Source organism: Cardiocondyla obscurior, linkage group LG14 (genome assembly GCF_019399895.1).
Source record: "Cardiocondyla obscurior isolate alpha-2009 linkage group LG14, Cobs3.1, whole genome shotgun sequence".
Classification (NCBI taxonomy): Eukaryota; Metazoa; Arthropoda; class Insecta; order Hymenoptera; family Formicidae; genus Cardiocondyla; species Cardiocondyla obscurior.
The window spans coordinates 5,882,034-5,902,896 of NC_091877.1; the positions used below are offsets into that span (position 1 = coordinate 5,882,034).

At 46.4% G+C, this 20,863-nt stretch overlaps 4 protein-coding genes across 6 annotated transcripts; 2 read left to right on the forward strand and 2 right to left on the reverse strand.

Annotated features, from left to right (window-relative positions):
• Nucleotides 1–10: 10 nt before the first annotated feature.
• On the reverse strand, nt 11–4,371 carry Su(fu) (suppressor of fused). 2 transcript variants are annotated; one of them, XM_070666017.1, is made up of 8 exons: nt 4,254–4,371; nt 3,521–4,170; nt 3,020–3,112; nt 1,794–2,103; nt 1,373–1,608; nt 1,077–1,298; nt 787–994; nt 11–620 (listed from the first exon to the last, which is right to left on the reverse strand). In XM_070666017.1, exons 2-8 carry the CDS (start codon nt 3,721–3,723, stop codon nt 555–557), a joined length of 1,338 nt encoding a protein of 445 aa, XP_070522118.1. In that variant the 5' UTR covers nt 3,724–4,170; nt 4,254–4,371; the 3' UTR covers nt 11–554. The 2 variants fall into 2 exon arrangements, with proteins under 2 accessions (XP_070522118.1, XP_070522119.1); XM_070666018.1 differs by having other exon boundaries at nt 4,271–4,367.
• A 127-nt stretch (nt 4,372–4,498) lies between these two features.
• Nucleotides 4,499–7,123, forward strand: Trp1 (translocation protein 1). The gene is made up of 5 exons (XM_070666023.1): nt 4,499–4,764; nt 4,990–5,439; nt 5,525–5,872; nt 5,953–6,053; nt 6,127–7,123. Exons 1-5 carry the CDS (start codon nt 4,729–4,731, stop codon nt 6,290–6,292), a joined length of 1,101 nt encoding a protein of 366 aa, XP_070522124.1. The 5' UTR covers nt 4,499–4,728; the 3' UTR covers nt 6,293–7,123.
• On the reverse strand, nt 5,883–13,646 carry LOC139108042 (tetratricopeptide repeat protein 36-like). 2 transcript variants are annotated; one of them, XM_070666035.1, is made up of 5 exons: nt 13,451–13,646; nt 12,949–13,301; nt 8,287–8,467; nt 7,506–7,703; nt 5,883–7,419 (listed from the first exon to the last, which is right to left on the reverse strand). In XM_070666035.1, exons 2-5 carry the CDS (start codon nt 13,297–13,299, stop codon nt 7,175–7,177), a joined length of 975 nt encoding a protein of 324 aa, XP_070522136.1. In that variant the 5' UTR covers nt 13,300–13,301; nt 13,451–13,646; the 3' UTR covers nt 5,883–7,174. The 2 variants fall into 2 exon arrangements, with proteins under 2 accessions (XP_070522136.1, XP_070522137.1); XM_070666036.1 differs by lacking the exon at nt 13,451–13,646 and having other exon boundaries at nt 8,287–11,173; nt 12,949–13,090.
• A 200-nt stretch (nt 13,647–13,846) lies between these two features.
• Nucleotides 13,847–19,419, forward strand: LOC139108056 (uncharacterized). The gene is made up of 6 exons (XM_070666061.1): nt 13,847–13,999; nt 15,336–15,934; nt 16,789–17,022; nt 17,818–17,993; nt 18,083–18,483; nt 19,121–19,419. Exons 2-6 carry the CDS (start codon nt 15,563–15,565, stop codon nt 19,417–19,419), a joined length of 1,482 nt encoding a protein of 493 aa, XP_070522162.1. The 5' UTR covers nt 13,847–13,999; nt 15,336–15,562.
• The last annotated feature ends 1,444 nt before the right edge of the window (nt 19,420–20,863 follow it).

A 20,863-nucleotide genomic window follows, 5' to 3' on the forward strand; every position in this document is an offset into this window, starting at 1 on the left:
CTACACGAAATATGAATATCTCTAGATATTTACATAAACGTTTATTATATGTAACAATGTGTAAGATGTATATCAAATTTTATCATAAAATAGTGTATAATTTATCTCATACTATATACATAATGAAAATATACATAAAAAATTTGCAACATTCTTTTATATATCGTTTTGCATTAAGATAACAAAATTGTAAATTTAAACAATTAGTTTTACGAATGCTGTCAAATTTTTTTATGTATATGATCACCAATTTATAAAACAGAGACATTGGAACATTCGTATATAGAAAAATATACCGTTTTGTGCTTTTTAAATCTGAGAACGTGCATATATCTCTGCTTTCGCACATTAATGTAATTCAATTTCCTTAAACGTGTAAAATAACATTTATAAATTATAAAATCTTACACTAGTCATGGAAAACGTCGCAGTTATAAATAAAAAAATTCGACCTGTAACGAGGCCCGGTAATACTTTCATTGTTCTATCTTTAACTTAAAAATATATGAAACGGTATAAAGAGCAATATTCGTGAATTGAATCGTTGAATAATTTTAGTCATTGATTATAGTAATGACTAAATTGTGTTCCGGCCAAGAAAACGTCTTTGGCAATTGGATCTATAATAAAATATATTAAAACATATAAATTATTCGGCAATATTCAGTAATAACAGTAGCATTAAAAATGTTTTAATCAACATCGTAAAACAACTGACTGTAATTAAATGTGTATAGTTGCGTATCATCGTTTTAATAATTTCAAAGTAATCTTGTACGTTATTACCTTATCTGGCGTGTTTAGAACTTGAAACTCTTCGGCCATTTTTACGGACAACTCTTCCGAGAGAAGCACCTGTAACCAGGGCCCTTGAATGACATATGGCCTTTCTTTGGACACAAAAGTGCCCGTAACCGATGGTGCGACTATCGTAACAGCTGAATGAGACAATATGGACTTGAATGTGAAATGCCTTCCGTGCATGACTCTGCCTCTGTAATAAAAATAATGTATTATTCATTAGATGTCGTCGCTGAGAGCGTCAGCGCGTGAACTTTGTTTCTATTATAACTAACTTTATCGCCAATGGCAATAATGAGCCGGCTTCAAGATTAAAAGTTAAATGTAATCCGGACAGGGCTCTAATACTATTTTCGTCAGAAACGTTGGCATCCTGCTGTTCACACGGCGACAATCTTTCCGTTTTCACGATCGGCTTCACATCCTCGTCATCGTCAGAATCATCCCTTTTTTCTCTGTATCTTTCGGCGCTCTTGTCGTTTGTTATTTGCACCCACCTGCGTCGAAATGCATAAGATTATATTTTTACATTTAATATTTCTGATTCTCTCGATCAATTATTATCACTTACCAACATTTGGCGGACACGCCACTTGTATTCGACCCGTCCCTTTCGATACCACACTGTATCTTCTCCGCTATGGTAGGATCATCTTCCATAGCGGAATGCATCCTTCTCATATCCGTAACCAACCATGGGCCACAGCCCCTGGCTGTTCTCAGCAAATTAACCACACCCAGGCCATTCCAGTGTTGAGCTGCCTGGAGTTCTTCAGAAGTGACACCGACAATTTGAACAAACGAAACCTGTTATCAATAACAAAGAAATGTAAAAATTATATATTTTTTGACTATAAAAAACATGTATCTATTTCTTCTTATTTTTTAATTTATAATTAAATGTAATAATCAAACTACACATTTTATTTATAAAGAAAACTCGAACAATTTAAAAATAAAATCGGCGTGTTTTACGAGGTTTTTGTACATACGTCGCCGTGGGGCGTCGAGATCGACGTTGGAAGCTGTGGATCCTGCCCCATTAAAATCTGAGTAATACATCCATTCCCACCGTCCAGTGGAGCGTGCCAGGAAACATGGTCGCCCGGCATTAGCGTATTCCCAGAATGGAAAACATATTTTGCTAATTGCTGCATGACGTTTGCCGGCCACGTGGGGGGCGTCGTTTCGCCTCTCTCACGAGCGAGACGGAAGGTCAACTCGAATCCGAATCCGCTGGGACGGCCTGGACCAGGTTTGGGATGCAGTCTGCCGTCGCCGTGCAAATCAGACAATCCCAAGCTACAATTTAAACAAATTAGCTATAAAATCAACGTCACATTAAATATCTCTGTACGTTTTTGTAGGAAATAATTTCTAATATAAAAAAAAAATTAAATTACGTTAAATTAAATAGCATTAAAAAAAATACTGCAGGCATGAGACTGCCAGTGATATTTCGCCAAAAAATGCATAGACTTTTCGTCAATAACGAAGTATAATTAGCCAGCCGGCGCACAGACGAAAAAGGGGAAATCCGGCGCTTCTATTTCCGACTCTTCCCGCTTTAAACGACTTTGTTCCTTGTGCACCCTACCCTTCTCTATATATAGAGAAGCGCGGAGCGGTATTAGGACAGCTGTCTGAAATTGAAGAAGTGAGGGTCGCCGACGCGAGGAAAAAAAGGAAAGGAGCCCGCACTCTTTGGCGGAAGATCATTCGTCATTCCGCACAGAGATTCCAATGAAAAACGTAATGAAATGGTAGCGCCAACATATCGCGCATCTGCTATATATCTCTTGTATGCATTCTGCTCAAACATAACGAACGTGTGCAAATCTGAACTCTCTCATACTTAATATAAGCTCTTCTTCAGCTTACATTTTTATCACCTATATTTTTCTTTTTTCTCTCTTCTTTCGTATTTTATTTCTGCATTAATTTGATTTTTATTTTTTCTGCAATCAGCGTACTTTAATTTCAATGCTCGAAAAAACAACGTTCTAGGGTGCTTGATAAAGACTAGCCGTTTAAATCTATGTGTGACGATATGATAAATCTATAAAAATAAATTATGAATTAATTAATTCATTAAGTTGAATGATTAAATTTAAATAAAATCGGAGCAATAAATTCTTTGTTCCAAACCCCAAAGCTATGAGTATAATTAATTACGATACCTTTCACAAAGTTTATCCTCTACTTTGCGAGCCCTTACCTAATGTAGTGCCAGTGTGGAGGTACTCCGAGCTCAGGATATCCCGAATTGGCGTACATGCTGATGTAGTCAAGGGGATCGGGTCCTCCTAACCTAAAGGGAAAGACCTGAGTCAGCTGACGGAATATCCGGCATTGCTTACACATAAAAGGGGAGGCTAAATATAGTCGTCGTCTTTTTCCGAGAGGGAGGAACGGAAAAATAGTTTTTACTGAATCTCTTAGGGATACGTGCTTCGTATAATAGATTCATGAGCTCGGTGCGTTCGCTCAATAAAAAAAACTTGATGTAATTTACAGGGATCCTGTAGGCATTCCAATAAATGGAATATTCAGAAAACAATAACAGGAATAAGTAATGTATTAAGGTAATCTAGATACTTGAAACATGCAAATGCATGAGGTACTTAAGTGACGGGCCCGAGTCGAAGGTCCAAGCCACCTGTGATTCCCGATAAAACGTATGTTTTCCCTTCGATAAAAATCATCGTCAGGTACTCACCAGTATTTCACGACGGCGGTGACTGTCAGGGGGTTGCTCTGGTCCGGGTAGATCTGCTTGCAGAGGCTGTGCAGAGCGTCTAGGCCCGGAGCCCGTGGCAACGGCGGGGGTGGTGGTGGCGGTGGCAGCGGGATCTGGGCCGGCTGCCCTGGCAGAAAGCACCTCGAGAACTCCTCGCGCTCGCGCATATTTATGCCGCGCATAAAACTGCACACGGCGAATGTATGCACTCTTTGTTTATTGGCGACGATGAGGCGCGCGTGACGTGAACACCCCAAAACTCACCAGCAGCACTGACGCCACTGACAAACAAAAGCGCAATCGGCTCGCAGTCTTCGCAGACTGTATTTGGAGATGAAGACAGTGATGGCTCGTAGCGGATTTCTTCGGAACTACCAGAGTTCGTCAAAGACTCGCTAAAATCTCAGAGTAAGTGTCACTTGTTTTTTCTTCTTTCTTCTTTTTTTCTTCTTCTTTTTATTTCGTAATTAATTCGACTCTCCGTTGTCTTCAAAATAATATAAGCGCACGACTCGTGTCACCAGCTGCATCCGCATGCCGCCAAACTTTAGCTTCGATCAAATGCTGCCCTCTCTGAATAATCTGATTCAAGTGGAGTGAACTAGACGCCATTACCGGTCCTGGATAAACTGTAAACAAATAAATAGGATTAGCAAGAATAATAAAATAAAAAGATTTTATTCAAAAGAGCTATCTTTCGCGTTCACTTTACGTCGAAGTATGCCTGACTTTCTCTGAATGCATTTATTGCACGTTGAGAAGCTTCACTTTGCTCCAGTTATTCTCGGCGGTCCATTCAAGTTCCGTTGCTGATTCACGTCATCCCGGTTCCACGACCTCTTCTAGAAGTTCTCGAGATGCGCTGTCGAGGCTCTCGGTCGGCGCCATTGCTCATTCCCAGTTTGTGAATCTGAGTGAAACGTCAGGGTCGCCAGGTGGTGTCCCGAGAGAAACGAGTCCGTCTCGACAAGCTGGAGAGGAGAGGAGAGGGTAAGAAGGGGACGGAAGGGAGCCGCGGAGGCAAACGTGGACGACGGCGATCGAGGAAGCTGTTTCCGCGTGCTCATTTGGAATACCTTATCCAGTGGCATTCGACGTCATTTGCATATGCCAGTTCGCAGCGGCTTCGGCGACCGGCAGCGTGAGCAGCGTATCTCTGCACGCAAGCGTGACACGGAATTTACAGCATGGCGGAGCGTAGGAAAAACAGAAAGCGCAAAGATGTAAGTTACGCATATGGGTGAGAACAGCTCGCAACGTGTCGCTGACGAGAATCGTCGCGCGACGCAAATATTCCGAGATACTTCCCTCCCGCGGCTCTTTCCTCCCAGAGGATCGTAATTTTAGCTGCACGTACCTGCCAAATTAATGTATTTCCTTTCGGTTTTCGGTACTTGGGCTTTCCCACAGACGAATTCTTGTTGATACTGTGCTTTTATTTTTAACAGGAAGTAGCCAGTTTGGATACTAAGGTTGCTCAGGACAAACCGTCCAAAGAAGAATACGCGGTGGCCAAGTGGATTCGTAACAACGTGCCGTCAAAAAAAACCAAGTTTGATAGAACGCACAACGTCGAATACTTCACTGGGTCACGGGCAATCGATGCCCTGCTGGAAAATTCACCATGGAGCACCGTGTTCGAGAACCGCGAGCAGGTCGCGCAATTCTTGGACTTGATGCTCAGGCACAAGTTCTTTCACAGAGCCAAAAAGGTGGTGATTCCAGAGGAGGAGCTTAACAAAATGCGAGGCATCAAAAAGAAGCCCAAGGATGCTAAAGAGGATAAAAAAGTAACAGACAAAGAAGATGTTAAGGAGAACAAAGACGCGGTAATTGTAAAGGACGAAAAGGCTGAAGAAAAAGTCGACGAACGAAAGGAACATAAAAAAAAACCAAAAGTACGTGCAGAAGCGTATTTATGCCTCTAAAATACTTCTCCTTTTGTACCTTTTTTTTTTAATCTATAAATATATGTACTTACAGGTAAGACTAGAAATGCACATGGAACAGTATTTCGTCGATTGTAATGACGCATATGTGTGGATATACGAACCAATCCCTGTGTATTATTGGTTCTTTGGTACGCTTGTAGTCTTAGGTGCAATAGGAGTCTGTCTCTTCCCGCTATGGCCCTTGACTATTCGCCATGGAGTTTATTATCTAAGTGTCGCAGCTGCAGGATTTCTCGTATTTATATTAGCACTGGCTATTATTAGAATGATCGTATTCTGTCTTCTGTGGGTACCTACGTTGGGTAGATGTCATTTGTGGTTGCTACCTAATCTGACGGCAGACGTTGGTTTTTTCGCCTCCTTCTGGCCATTATATCAAGTCAGTAATATTTAATTTTTTTTTTTTTTTTTTTTTTTTTTAAATTATAAAATAAATGTTATATAAAAATATTTTTACAGTATGAATATTATGGCCCTACGTCGGACGGCGACAAGAAACTCAACAAAAAGAAAAGGAGGAAAGAAAAAGATTCCGACTCTGAAGATGCATCATTAATTCAGTAAGTTTTTTATATTAATATAAGTATTTTATGAAATGTACGATTTTAATTCTGTATATTTTTATATTTGCAGAGAAGATAAACCCGTAACGACAGAACCTGTAGCGACTAACGAGGAATTATCGTTGCCTAGCGAGGAGAAAAAAATTTCGTCTGATTCGGCCGAAGGAGAGGACGGAAGTGAGGAAGGTTCAGAGAGCGAGAAATCTAATACGAGTCGAGATTACGTTATGGTTTAGAGTTGGATAGTAAATAGCTTTATACGTTTGCTGGGACAAACACGTGAAGTTATATTACAAAACAATTATATTAACTATCGCATTAATCATTGAAATCGTATATGCTTACGGTGCGTTATAATCTGCGCGTCAAGCTCGATGCACGAATCTAACAATCCGACCGTAGCAAATTCTCCACACTTGTATTGCATTTAAAGGTACGTTCATGTACGAGTGAAAAAATTGCTTGTGACTTTTGCATGGAGAGAAATTTCCGCAAATGACGCGAATGTAAAGTATTGTCTTAAAAAAAAATCGTGATATAAGGCATATTTTAATCTATACATACATAGATATCTACAAAATATATGTGTGTAATATGAAGAGATCGTGTTAGACGTATTTTCGTTATCAGTTTCCGTTAAATAAATCGTGGGTACTGTTCGAAGTCTTCAATCTCTCAATGCGATCAATGTCTACCGACAATGTAGTTAATTAACACGCACCGGAGCTCTCCGTTAGATGTAAATTGAATTTAAAGAGAACTAATTTAGCTGGAAGAGAAGGAATCTTTATACGGGTACAAAACGTTTTCTTCGTTGTTCGGCGATTTAACGCGAGTTCCTTTTTAGCAGAAATTAGGCTCGATTTTACATTGAATATATATTTCGGGTTTAATGCAGATAATTTATATTTTTATGCGAAATTTCTAACGATAATTATTGTTATTATTACTATTATTATTCTATTATTAATTTTATGATTCATTACATCGGAATCTGTATAGGTCTTGTGAATCCGCTCGTGGAATTTATCTATATGAAAATAAAAGTAAAACGTTATATATATCTATTTTAAGCGGTCATTGATTTACAGTTTACGACCTCCTGCATTAGATTAAGATCAATTGGCCTTGGATGTCATCTTGCGCAGCATTGCGTTGCACATAGCCGCATAAGGATTCAGGGCGACCAGCTGTGACTTAGCGAAGCTGGAGCCAGCCTCGGCCGCACGAGTGAAGTCTTTCCTGGCCCTGTCATCCTGTTCCATCCAACGGTAAAGGGCGCCGCGTTGACAAAGTGCCTGGATGCCCGTTCTTCCCTTCCCTCCACTCAATTCTACCGCTAGATGCAGATCCTTCAACGCGTCTGAATGATAATTTGCGTGATAAGTGAATTGCATATCTTACCTGTGAAATTTGCGTGGAAACTTTTTCGATGCTATAATGAAATACCTTCGTCTCGATTTGCCAGACGTAATGCTTGCGCTCTGTTATTTAGAATCGACGGCGATTGAGGTGCTCGCTTTAACGCCACGTGGAAAAGCTGAAGGGATTCATCGAAGTTCTTTTCCTCCGCGCAGGCTATTGCCTTCTTCACGATGTCCAGCACGTCCGGTTCTAAATAATCCTTCTCAGAAGCATTCGTCTTGTCTGAAATATGGAAAGAAAAGTACGTATTACACACAACTCTTACATATAGACACTTTATTCTATAATTGCATTATTTATTTTAATTATTATTTGTTTTAATTGTATTTTTTAAATGCATATAATTCACATCTACGTGTGAGTATTAATCGCATAAAATATTGAATCTTTCGTTGACCTCATTTTTATACTTTTACAGAGAACGACAATTTGGAAAGTATACAGTTCGTAAGAAATAGAGTGGTAACGTAAAATTTTCCATGCAATTTTATTCAAGAAGCGCGAGCACAACCTTGAGAATTGATACAACAAGAACTTTATCTGTTTCTGCATCACGCGATTCCCTGCATATTCATGACGGCCTGAATACCTCGCGTATGAGAGTGATTCGCATCGGAATATTTTTCGAGATTCGAGAATTTTGCGGTTTGAATCGTGTCTGACTAGTGTAACACTGCGACAAGTGTGGCGATTTTGACTTTAAAACGGTACATAAAAAATCTTGGTAAAACTAATTAATTATTTTTACTTGATAAGTAATTAAAATATAAATAACTGTTGTATTATGTATTCACTAGTCACTTACCAACATCCTGAAAGACTGGGAAGCTGAGAGAGCCGGATGGACCGAACGGCTGAAGCGGATCGAAAATCGTCTCCAAAACGGCCTTGTCGCCTTCGCTCAGGTTCTCCATGATGATGTCGACTAAGTTCTTCCGTAAATCTGTACGTTTCCATTCGACGGAGACTCGTTTCTGTTTACCGAACTAATCGCGTTGCGTCACAGATTAATAGATCTGGAATGTCGCCCGACTGGCCTGTTGTTTGGATTAGCGGCGGGAGTTTCTACTATATATAAAGATACAACGCGGGACCGTGGATTTTCTAGCAGCTTGGCCGATTGCGCAGCTATCAGGCGACGTGAGAATAAATATAAATGTTACTTGACTGCGGCATAGGAGCCGGTGTTGAACATTGATGAATCCTCATGCGAGATTTTAAGAAATACCGGTAATAGAACTACCAAGGATTCTCCCAATCGTAAGTGATTCGTTTGAATTAACATTTGACTCTTAATTAACTGGTCTCGGCGCCGAGACGGGTCCGCGAGACCGCGGAAAAAATCGCGGATGCAATTAATTTCGGACGTTCCTTGCGAGCCACCCTCGTCGCGAGGCTAGGCAAGTATCCGGAAAACGGCAGCTACACGTTCGATCGCTGTCACTTCCCGCGAATCGTTGTAACAGTAAACCCGCGAGTCGACATCACGGGTGGAAAGGAACGGCTCGCGAAGCCGGTTTCCGGCGAAAATCGAGCGCGGGACCGCGTCCCGTTTCTTCGCCGCCGCGCGTGATTTTTCCTCATCGTTACCGTTACTAGGGGGACCATTAAAGCGGTCCCGTCGTCGCGTTTTCTCACGGGTAAACTGGACCGCGAAGAAGATTGCTTCCAGCGAATCGTTTGCTTCAACGCGACAGCATTGTCTTCCCCCTATCTCTCGCGAAATTACCTTGTTACTTATTTCTAATGTTCATTTTTTTTTAATATTTTTTAATTAGCGAGACAGCAGGCGAGTCTCGCGACTCCTTCAGGACGAGTCCGCGATAGCTCGAGCACGGTTTAACGCATCACAATGCGGTCCGTGCGCGTCTCGTAATGGAATAAATATTTCATTTCGCGGGACCAGTACGAGAGGCCCGTGTTTTTCCTGCGGGCGGCCGGGACGCGCGGTGGCGATGCCGGCTCGCAGCGCGCGAGGCCGAAGGGCCTCGGCCCCGGTCCCGGTCCCGTCCCGTCCCGTCCCGTCACGACGGCGGACTTAACGGCCCATAATTCATCGCCGACGTATAATAAATATCGTTAGCCCGGCGTGAGCGCGCGCAGACACGCAGACAGCGTGCTCAGACCCGTGCGGGTCCCCCTTGCCCCTTTTCCTCTGCTGGTCTCCCTCTGCCACCCCCAGAGATTTTATTGTGTGCATGTACGGTCCAGTGTCGCGTCAAATCTGCCATCGAATCGTCCTGCGAATCGGGAACTGGAGAACAATTCACCCTGAGAGAAATATATTGTCACCTTCGGCCTTAGCTACAAGCTGATATATTATCTGAGATACTTCTGACGAATAAATTTAGTTGATTCGACTGGTCCCGTCATTGTGCTACTTTTTTTTTTAATTATTATATTTAATTACGCTCTCGCGAGTTTTTCGGACGGCATCGGATTTATAGAGCGTTCGCGTCGTATGCATTTATGCGCGATATTTATGGCTGCAAGAAAACGGTGCACGCCTTCCTCTCGTCGACTTCCTCGGACGCGGCCCCGGCTTTCGGCCTTGGTCGGTCTAATAAAAGTTTCTTGAATAATGCGTCGAGTGCGCGCATAAAACACGGCTAAAACCAATGTTGCAATACATCACTGCTTAATTAATATCTGTGTCTAACTAATAGCTGTGAGTGAAGCGTCAAGTGTACTTAAGTATTACGAATTAATGCCTGATATATGAGTCGGTAAATTTCAGAGCCTATCTCTCTCTGTCTCTCTCGTCTAATTAAAATAACATTTTACTTTTTTAGATTCGTTCGTGTCGATTTAATTCAGCGAAGAAATTTTATCGAGGAGCGAGAGAGTTGACCGCGCACAGCCGCCTCGAAATTTTACGAGATCGTTACACGGCGCAGCTGCATCCCGCTTGGACCACGTTCGATCTCCCTCGTCTACGCCGGCAGGCAGGCTGGAATGGACCGATGGAATTTCAAATGAGGGTGCGGTCGCGCGTGCGAAATTGTCCGAGCGGATTTTCGTTTCGGGATGCGTTTGCGTGATCGGAGATCCGCCCAAATCGTGGACGTCGCGCGAAGGCATTGAAATCATCGTCGAACTGAGAGGTAAGGGGACCAGAAAAGAAATAAAGAGAGGACACGGAGGCCCAGCGAATAAAACGGGCAAAAAATCCCGGGTCCTGCAGGCCGAACCGTCAATTTGCGGTTACCGCGAATACGCAACGGAAAAAAATAAGACGCTTCTTTTTGTCGCCCTCCTCCCGTTCTCGCCCGTTCGTTTCTCCCCGTTCTCAGCGTTATCGTTCCTTCGCGATCCCGCGGAGGGATCTTCCGCAGGGAGCAAAGAAGAGTGCGCAGACAGTCGGATTTATATTCAAATGAATCGCGATGGAAGCCGCGCGATTTATCGACGGCCCCGTCGGGCCCCGTAGCGCACGTGCGGGTTGTGCAGGTCGGGAGAGAGAAGAGAGACGCGGAAAGGAAATCGAAGGGTAGTTAAGTTACGAGGGAGAAGAAGGAAGCGCCCCGAGGGCGCCGGATCCTTTCCTCGCTCGTTCGACGCCGCTCGGGGGCTGCCGATCTCCGCGGACGAAGATTGCAGCCAGCCTCCGCCTCGCGAATTTTTTTCTTCGTCATTACGTTTTATAATTGCGATACGTTGAATTAACGGCGCGTCGTTGAACCCTCGGGATTCTGAAACAGAGTAACGCGATGAAAATTTGTAAGCGACGTCTTTCGAAAACGCAATTAAGGACACGATGTCCTACCCTTACGTTGTACGTGTGTGCGTGCGTGTTACGTTATATGCGTGTGTGCATGCATGCCTTTATTTAGCTTTAGTCGGTCGAAACCGGTTGCAAGCGACTCCACGCTGTTCTCCGATTCGGGAGGAAGAAGGAGAAGGCGGAGGAGGGCACGAGAGAGGGAGGAATGCCCGCGGTCCAGCGCACCGCAACTTTTAGGGTTCCCTCGAGGCACAAAGAATTTTGCTCTGGCGAACGTCGCGAGAGAGAAATGACTTGAAATAATTTCGAAATAACGCTAAGCAATTTGAAGATAACTCGATAAAAAAAAGGAAACGAACGAACGAAATTCGATATTAAATTGCAGACGCATTAAACGTAACATAAAATAATTAAAATATATTAAAGCATATGAGAAGGGTTCATCGAGAAGTTATCACGAGGACCAAGATTGCGCCTCGTCCTGCTATATCGAAATTCGGTCAAGGTCGATCGGGTAATTCGCCACCGCCGATTTCATCGCTCTCTCCCGCGCCCTGCGGCTTTCGTATTTTTCGCGGAAGGAAGGGTGTTCTCAGGGTGGTCCAGGACAAAAGCCGCATGCCGTATATTTCGATTTCGTGGGCGGATTGCGTCATTAAGGGTAGTAACTCGCGGTGACGGAATCACTTTGGCGGAGAAAGTAGCCGGGTGTGGCTGGACATTACCGTAGAACAGCCTCCCTTTCTCCTCTTCTCCCCGATTCACACGCGCGTGAAAGAAGTCGTTCTCTTTCGAGCGATCTCTCGCATTTCCCAATCGCCGAACTTTTTTTCGTAACGAACTCTCCGGTACCATCTCGTCGCCGCCAATCTGTCGCGGTCGGGACGCGGCTGATCTCGACCTCCCTCTTCGCGCGGAGACACGTGCTGAGGATCGCACGTGGGTGCGCGCGTCACGCGAATCGACGGTAGCCCGCCGCTGGACCGAACGCGAGAGTTCGACGAACTCTTTGTCTCGAAAACCGGACGAACCGTACGCAACGTACATACGTCGGCCACCTCCGACCGTGCCGCAGCAGCGGCCTGACATACCTCGCGTTTCTTGCCTCCTGTTGTGGAGAACGTCGCCGCAGCATCCACGGCCGGTCCTCCCTCTCGAGAAGTCGCGAAAAATAAGCGTGTTTATTGTCACGAGGTCCGTTTGCGGTACATATTCACTGTTCTTTTGGCGCCGGTTTTTTATTTGTCGTACTCGCCTCGCTCGAAGTCGCGAAGTCGCCGAGCACGCGGTTGCGGTCGTCGAAATCTTCTCTTCTTAACCGCGGGCCGCCTTTTTCTCGGTCCGATTTACTGCACGATACGCAAGAGGGAATTACACGGCGAATTTTTATGCTCGTTTTATTTTTTTTTTATTTTATCTTCTTTTTTTTCACGTACACACGCACGTGCAAACATCCCGAACGGCGTATTGTTCGCAACAATGTTACAGATCAGTGGGCTGGCAGGAAACATAAATATCGAGCCTCCGAAAGTACGAAGGCTCCGAATACCGTTTCTCCCCTTTCGCGGGAGCGACCCAGCCCTTTTTAAGGCAGGATGATTACAATTTTGTTGCTCGACCGTCAAAAAACTGGCAGCGTTAATATATCTTAGTGCACGTGTAAAAAAAAAAAAGAAAAAAAAATATATAAATCTATAATTAGAAAATAGTTTCGACGACCGATAAATGACTTAAACGACGAACCTTCATCAAACTTCTTGATTGGAGAACATCCGCCCTCGAACATGCCTCCTGTGTCATCCTTTGAGATTTCAGACTGTTCGTCTGAAGGTTTCCCTTCATCTCTTTGCCTTTCCGCGTCTCGCTTGAACCTCGGGCCATTGTTAAAACTTTTTCGAGGTTATTACACGTGAAATATGTAAATGCGTCGCCGGTCGGGGTCGGTCCTCGACGTCGAAGGACCAGCTCCGCCGGATCGTTCCCGCTCGCTCTTTCGGCCTCTTCCTCGCTCTCTTTCCCGGTTCTTTTACTCAGCAGGAACGGATCGGATCGTAGCATGGTAGATAATTCGCAATCGCGTAGAACCTTCAACATACCTGTAAAGATAAAAATTTGTTAGAAGATCTTTAAACGATTTAATCTCCTGATGACTAAACAACATAAATGACTTTAAATGAAATTTAAAACTGGAACTCGACAATTTTAAATAATTCGACAGAGCGTCGTGATAAAAAAAATACTCTACTCCGAGTCGTCGGTCGCTTGTTCCCCGTTCACGCAAGTACAATGACAATGACGTTGCTACGTGCATCTTCCGCACGCGTTGATATTATTCAATCGTCCGGTGCGTTGTCTAAGATGGAATTTCTTTTCAGGGTCCGTTCCTGCACCTCGCCGTCGCCACCACCGCCGCCTCTGCATCGTCATCACCATCTCCCCGACTTCTCTGTAACGGATAGGCCTCACCTCCGGAACGGAACTGACTCCAGTCCGCTTTCGGTTTGGCCACTCGCCAGCGCGCCGAGTTCAGTGAGAGCGTGGCGTTCGCAACGTGCGCCTCGCTGACCACTGGATCACGAGACCGTCCGCCTCAGCATCCCGGGTTAAGTTGCCGGCGACCAGAAGTGAGCGCTTGGTCTGCAGGGTCCTGCAAAAAAAAAGGACGAAATTAGAAAGAATACGAGAAGGACGAAGATCCTGTGACCAGTGGACCGGGACACCACGTGTGACCGAGTCGGAAGGAATGAGTTTCACTAATTCGGCGGACCTATAAGAGAAGCTCAATGAGCAAGAAGTAAGAGTCATCTGCTAGAAAATAATTTTTTTTTTCTTTTCTCATACATGAGAATCTCTCTTTCGTTTTTCCACGATTGTAATTAATTTAATGTATGTGAGTTCAGTGACGCACAAACACGTTGCATCTCCGAACTGATCGTTTCAGTGTGTGATCTTGTTAAATTCTCTTGCTGCGATATCGAACGAATCGTAATTTTTATAACAGTGCTACTTGGTGATGAAACGCGATTGATTTTAATTTAATGCAGATCCTTGCGGTTCACGGTCGAGGCCCCCATTGATCGGAACTCGAGATGAAAGCCGACGGAGCGGAGCGCACCGTTCCTCCTACGTTTTGGCGCGAAGCTGAAGCCTGGCGTTTCGCGACGCTCTCTTACTCGATTCTCGTCGAGTGTTTCACTCCGTCCGCGCTTCAGTCTACTTACCGAGGCTGACCCTGTTAGTAATAATTAATGGTGTTAGACCGGGCGAGCGCGTGGCTCCGGCGATTAGTACACGCGGCTGAATGTTCTTTCCGACGCGTTTCCGCGTGTAACGCTACCGCTCCTTCGGTTATTAGATAATTTCTGTGCGTAATTAACGACGGTGCAATTAACGGCATTAGCGGCATGCAGATCGTTCCGGGAAGCTACGCGGCTGTTCGGCGCTAATTAATCATTAAAACGGACGAGATTCATCGATCTCCGGCTTCCTTCGCTTTCAGTCGCGACTTGGATGTTACGTTATTGTATGCAAACTGCCGGGTCTGCAAAGACCCGGAACGTCCTTCGCCGTAGCGGATCGCGATGCACCCGAAGATGATACGCGGCTTTGATAGCCTCGATGTGCACCGGGATGATGATGATTGAAAATATTTGAAAGGGTCGGGCGTAAACATGCCACACAAGCGGATTTGACACACGCGAGCGCGAACAGAGGAGGCATCATAAATCATTAATGCGATCCGGCATTCCTCCGTTAATGAGATCCCCTCCCACGAGGCGAAGCCGGAGTTGGTTTTCCTAAATGCTGAGCATCCGGAGCGGTGAGCTCATGCCTCGTACATCGCGTCTTGTTTTTACCCAACCTCGAGTGGACTCGTGTAATTAATCTACCGAGACAAACACGTTTCTAAACGCTTTAACGAACTATTATCGGCGCTACATCGAACGGCAGACAAATTCAATCGTGCACTCGTTCTTTTCATTTTCGCGTCAAAATCTTGTATCAACGGTGATTCAACAGTGAATCCCGTCCATCTAAAAATCCGTTAGCAAATTAAGAATTCGTGCGGGACAAAGGAGGCCGCGGTCGGAGCGTGCGAGGATCGTTTAATCAGGAGTGCGGTTTTGCAGGCGCAGCCGGTGAGCCCTGGCCGAGACCGCGAGCACGGGTGCGTGACTGCAAGGATGCGTGCACGCAGGAGACGGTGCGTGCTGTCCCGGTGACGACGACGACGACGACGACGACAACCGCACGCGAGCACGCACGCAGGTATTCGCGCACGTGTAGGCGCGCGCGAGAAAAAGAGAAGCAACCGGAGGAGAGAAAGAGAACCAGAGAGAGAGCCGCCGATGCCGCGATGAGGCTGGGCCCGATTATCCTGTCGTGGGCCACGGCCATGGCCGGCTGGCTCGGCACGTCGAGCGGAATCACGGTGACCGCGCGTGCCCCGCGCTCCCGGGACTACGAGCTCTCGACGGAGTTCTTCCTGGTGCCGTCCGATATCGGGCACGGCCTGGCGAGCGTGGCGAGCGTCATCAGCGTGCCGGCGCCGAACCGGACGATCACCGTCTTCCGGACGCCACCAGGTATCCGGAAGAGCCAGGAGGTCGAGATGCGACCGACCCCGAGATCTTTACTGCGCCAGCGACCCTGGGCGCTACCCTTAGCCGCGCTTAGCGCCGCGGCGATGCTCCTCATGGCCGGCTTCGAGGTTTTCGTGCTGTTCAAGGTAGGACTTACTTAACAATTAACGTGCACATCATTTCTCAGCGCGCTCATTCGGAATGCTTTGCGAGCTCGGAGGGAAAGAGGTTTCTGGAGCGGACAAACGGCCAAGCCTTTCCTTTTCTCGTTCTCTTGACAGACGTCGAATGCTTCCTGAAGTGCCTCCGAGCTCGTAAGCTTGTCATATTCCGCACGTATGCTTGTAGCTTTTTTTTTGTAATTATTACAATTTATGTTACATTTTATTCTAGAGCGTAACAAATATTGCCGTCTATTCGCTCGCTTTCGCGACGTCATTAATTTCACTTTTCCACGTCAATCTCGTAAAAAAAAAAAAAAACGCATGTGCGAAGCGAGGGAGAACTGGTCCCGCGGGTGAAACAAAACGCGTGAACGTTCATGAGATTTGCCGCTCGCGGTCGCGGGATAAATAGAGCTCGGAAAGGAACTCGTCCATCAGCCTCTCCCTGCCGACCCACTATTAATCGTTTTCGTTTCGACAAGCTCCAGTAACCGGCGCCGAGGGAATTTCGCCGAGACCTAGGCCCAGTTTGATCGCATCAAGCCGGTTTTCTCCCGGTCGCACCCTTCGACACGCGTCATTGAACGACGAGAGGGGCCGAGTCAATTAATCGTCGTATTAATTGGTGCCGGAAATTCGGAGATTTTAACGCGAGATAAATTAAATCAAAAATAATAAAAAAAAAAATAAAATTAACACTTGATCTACGACTTATAAAAATTATCCAAAAAATTTAACGTTATTTCACAAGCATATTATTATTTTCTTTTCTTTCCTGTGCTCTGTTTAATTAAAGAAATAATTATGACTTACCATTCTTAATGACACTGTCGCAGGCTAGAGCAACGGCGCCGAACAGACGACACTTGTTCCTGGGCCAGGCGCTGCTTCTTGGCCTCTTCCTCTTGGCGGGTCTCTCGGCCGCGGCTTCCCTCAGCCAAAACCCACTGTCCTGTGCCGCTTTCCGGCTGGTGGGCCTCCCAGCCGCCCTCGTGTTCGCCGCTCTGCTGGTCAAATGCGTTTTCCTGCTCTCGTTAAACAGCGGTGTATACCTACCGGCGCCCTATCAGGTAAGCGATCACATGCAGCGCGCACCGGAATCACAGCCGACTCGTCGATCGATCTAGCCCTCCTTTCCTTCGCGTCAGGTTTAAAAACCGCTAATTTTTCAGTGGACAACGGGAACTTGGTAATATATCGCCAGTTTATCTCCCGCGTAAACAAGCGGCACGGAAAATTGAAAGTTAAAAAGACACCAGGGAGTCGATGTCGGTCGAGGGAGTGGCGAAGTCGTGTCAAAACGCGCGGAGGACGAGCGCCAGGATAACGTGCCAGGGGCTAATCAAAGTAGGCATCGCAAAACGCGTATAAATGTAATAATCGCCTCTGCGAGCCGGAGAACGAAATCGGAACGGCTTATTCGATAAGACTCGTCCCCGGTGAAATTAACGTGATTGCTCGCAATTAAGAACGCCGTTGAAATGTTTGATCAGAGGAAAGCGGTGGCCGGCCACGCGCGAGTGACACTGATAGGATCTTAACAATGTAATTGCAGCCCGGGTCTGCAATTTTCTCGCTGCCCTAAGACACGAGATCGCAGAATTGAATCTCCAGCGTGGATCGCGCCGGGAATCGGAAAATTTTCTTACCGCGCATCTCGAGCGGGCCTGCTTCTATTTCTCATACGTCACGCGCGTTTGACATCACGCGATGAAAGAATATCGGTGGTGCGGATGTCACCGCGGGCCGTTCACCTTTAATTAAAGGCAATCGACCGGGGGGTGGACGGCCGCGTGAATCTCACGGGAAGGGAAGAAGGTGTAATCGTGCGTGGGTCTTTCTTGTCTCGGTTCTCAATGCCACAGGCGCTGGTGCTGGTGTTCGCGGTGTTGGTGCAGGTGGCCATTGTCGGGCAATGGTTTTATGGCGAGCCACCTGCGGTGATCCAGGTGCAGCAGCAGCAGCAAACAGCAGGCCAGGGCTCGCCGACGTCCGTCATCTCCTGCAGGACTCCGCTCGGACAGATAGTGGCCTCCCTAGGGTAAATATCGCGGATAAACTCTTTCTCCTTTCTACCTCTTGAAAAATAAGTCGAGTCAATTGTGATATGATCTACTTTCGTTTTTTCAGGTACCCTGGAGTGCTGTTGATGGCAGTGGCGTGTTTAGCAGTCCGCGCACGAGGTGTCCGGGATAATAATCGGGAAGCGGCCTTCATCGGTTTAGCGGTCGGCCTTTCGCTGCCGATTTGGATCTCCAGCGGAATCGGCGCACTCGCGGCCGCTAGCGAGGGTGACCGGGAGGCCTGGCTGGCCTACGGTCTACTCGCCACGTCGCTCTTCGTCTTCCTCACGATGTTTCTACCGAAGGGTCGACAACTGGCCGCCCTCGGCCGCGAAGGGCCCGCCGCAGTCATTCGCGATCGCGACGACGGTCTCAGCTCCTTGCCCGGCAGCGGCTACTCGCCTTCCTTCTTTCACTTCAAGCCCGCGGAGGCGTCCCTGAAAAGGAAGATGCATTATCATAGCGCCGGTAAGTTCTTCTAGGCTCCTAAGGGAGTTCGAGAACGGACCTGCTTGTAATAATAAATACGTTGTACGCGGAAGATGTGCGGTGATATCTCAACGATCTTTCTTCTCTCCCTTTGCTTGTTCGGATATTCAATTCTGTCTCAATGCGTATTTTTGCTGCAACGTTTCTCGTTCCGATTCGTTCGCCCGATACCTACAAGTAGATTCTCAAGTTATTTAAAAGTGCGGACAAGTAATCGCATGCCAAATAACGGAAACGCAACCAGTGGGATCGGCGGCGCGTGAAACGCGAATAAATAGGTAAACGAGAAAGTAAATAAACGGGAGGCATTTTCACACTCAAAAGAAAAAAAAAAAAAAAATAGGGCAGCAATTTTCGCGTTCGGCCAAGTTAGACGTTCGCGATTACGATAATTGCGTGCGGTACTCGAGACTGAAGTCGCGGATATTGCTGGAATCTGATCGGAGACGCGACGTCCCTTTGAATCGTAAATCACGGAACGGAGCCGACGAGCTCGTAATTAATCGGCGGATCGGCGGTAGTCTAAAGTAGACGGTATCGTAATTCGCGTAATCATCCCCCTTTCTTCCCCGCTTCCCCGTTGACATTACCATAACGTGGAGACTTCTAATTATAGATCGAGTCGCACTGGTCTCGTCCGGGATACCCGGATGCAGCGCCTGCAGGCACGGAGGAAGTCCCATATACTCGGACGGTAAGCCGTCATTATTTATTTGCAAAGTCCGCTCGGCTGATTGCCATTACGCGCCGCATGCAGAACCACTTTCCGCTCTTGGGCATGATCCTCTGGGAGCGTTAGTCCGCAGAATCGCGTTTCCTGGCTCGAAACTTTTTTTTCCCGTCCCGCTAACGCCCTCGCCGACCTTCACGTCGAGATGCGAACGAATGAAAGGGAGGAAAAGCGACGGTAGCTAAAGAGCGGAGAAAAAGGGTCGCGAAAGAAAGACGAAGAGGAGAAGGTCCTCCCAAGGCAGAGATCGGTCGCTTCTTGCACCGGCGATGCCGATGACGCACGGCGGCTTGGAAGAGAGGACGAGTCCCGTTAGGCTGGACCATGCCCTCGCGAAGCGACGTCCGTGGTGACGAAAATCATGCCGCTGAAGCCGAACAGATTTTTCCGCGGCGCCGGCCTCTCGTCTTTCTCAGAGTCCGAGTTTCCAGATGCATTTTCCTGCGGAGAGAACAACAATACCGTAAGCGGGAGTTTCACACTTTCTAGAGACACATAATGGAAAAGCGCGCGGCGCGAGTTTCTAGATGCCATTCAGCTCTATTCGAAGGGAACGCGGGCCATTTCAACAGGGTCGCGCAGTTACTCAACGTGTTACAAGCGCGGGACAATTAAAAGAAAAGAAAAGAAAAAGAGAAAAAAATAATTGAAAGAGAAAAAAGCTCCCATTGATGCGAATCACCGGCGGCTCGCGATCGTTTCTCGGCCGCGCGCGGCACAGCTACGTAGATCACGGCTGGATTGTAGATCATCAGCCGGGATGACTTTCACCCACGCGCGATACGCATTCGCGTTAAAGATCTCCGCGCGTCCATTCAGAACGACGTGAGCGCATTTTGTAACGAGCGCGCGCCAACAATCGAGCGTCTCTTGCCGAGAAATCGAGGGACACGCCACTTTCGCCGATGAGGGGATTCGACAACGGACCTGCTCTCGGCCGAAGGAATTTTCCGCGAGCACCATCATCCCGCCGATAGATTTTACACACGTTCCCTTGACGTGATACGATTTCTTGCGCGTTTCTTGCCGGGCTCGTTATTGCGAGCGAGGCGTGAAACGCGCGGAGATTACGAGAGAGGCGAAGGTCGCTAGCCTCCTCGGTCGAGCTGGTTCACGACCCTCATTATGCGAGGCACGACATTTCACTTGACAGAACTTCCTTGCTCCGCAACGCTCATGAATGCAAACTAAAAGAAAAGAAAAAAAAATCTTAAAGATGGAACTAAGATTTAAATTGAATTTTTATCATGTATGTCATAAATGTTATATGTTATCGTTCCAATTATCTTTATGTACAATTTTAAAGACTGTATTGTGTTGAAAAAAAAAAAAAAATGACTGCGACTCGAAATTACGTTAGAATATATCGAGAATGGATTTCAATCGTAGATTATAGACTACAACGTGTCGAAGACGGCGATCGTCTTGTAACGACAGCTGCAAGGCCTACTTAAGCCAACGATTTCGAATTATAGCCGTGCGGCGTAACGGGGGCTTCGTCCTGGATACGCACAAGGCGATTTCGAGTCTTGCCTATCTCGATCGCGTTATCGCGGGCCGAAAATGATAAGTTAGTCCGGCAGAAGTGGTTCTTGCAAACTGACCGGTTACCAAGTAGAAGCGCCAAAA

Bases quoted from the DNA above. Each gene is read 5' to 3' on its own strand.
- Trp1 (XM_070666023.1), top strand. From the start codon at position 4,729: ATGGCGGAGCGTAGGAAAAACAGAAAGCGCAAAGAT. The intron at 5,440-5,524 runs GTACGTGCAGAA...ATGTACTTACAG, and splicing joins AACATAAAAAAAAACCAAAA to GTAAGACTAGAAATGCACAT. The intron at 6,054-6,126 runs GTAAGTTTTTTA...TTATATTTGCAG, and splicing joins GAAGATGCATCATTAATTCA to AGAAGATAAACCCGTAACGA.
- LOC139108042 (XM_070666035.1), bottom strand. From the start codon at position 13,299: ATGTTGAAGGTTCTACGCGATTGCGAATTATCTACCATGCTACGATCC. The intron at 7,704-8,286 runs GTAAGTGACTAG...TCCATATTTCAG, and splicing joins CCCAGTCTTTCAGGATGTTG to ACAAGACGAATGCTTCTGAG. The intron at 7,420-7,505 runs GTATTTCATTAT...ATTATCATTCAG, and splicing joins TCTGGCAAATCGAGACGAAG to ACGCGTTGAAGGATCTGCAT.
- LOC139108056 (XM_070666061.1), top strand. From the start codon at position 15,563: ATGAGGCTGGGCCCGATTATCCTGTCGTGGGCCACGGCCATGGCCGGC. The intron at 15,935-16,788 runs GTAGGACTTACT...ACACTGTCGCAG, and splicing joins AGGTTTTCGTGCTGTTCAAG to GCTAGAGCAACGGCGCCGAA. The intron at 18,484-19,120 runs GTAAGTTCTTCT...TTCTAATTATAG, and splicing joins GATGCATTATCATAGCGCCG to ATCGAGTCGCACTGGTCTCG.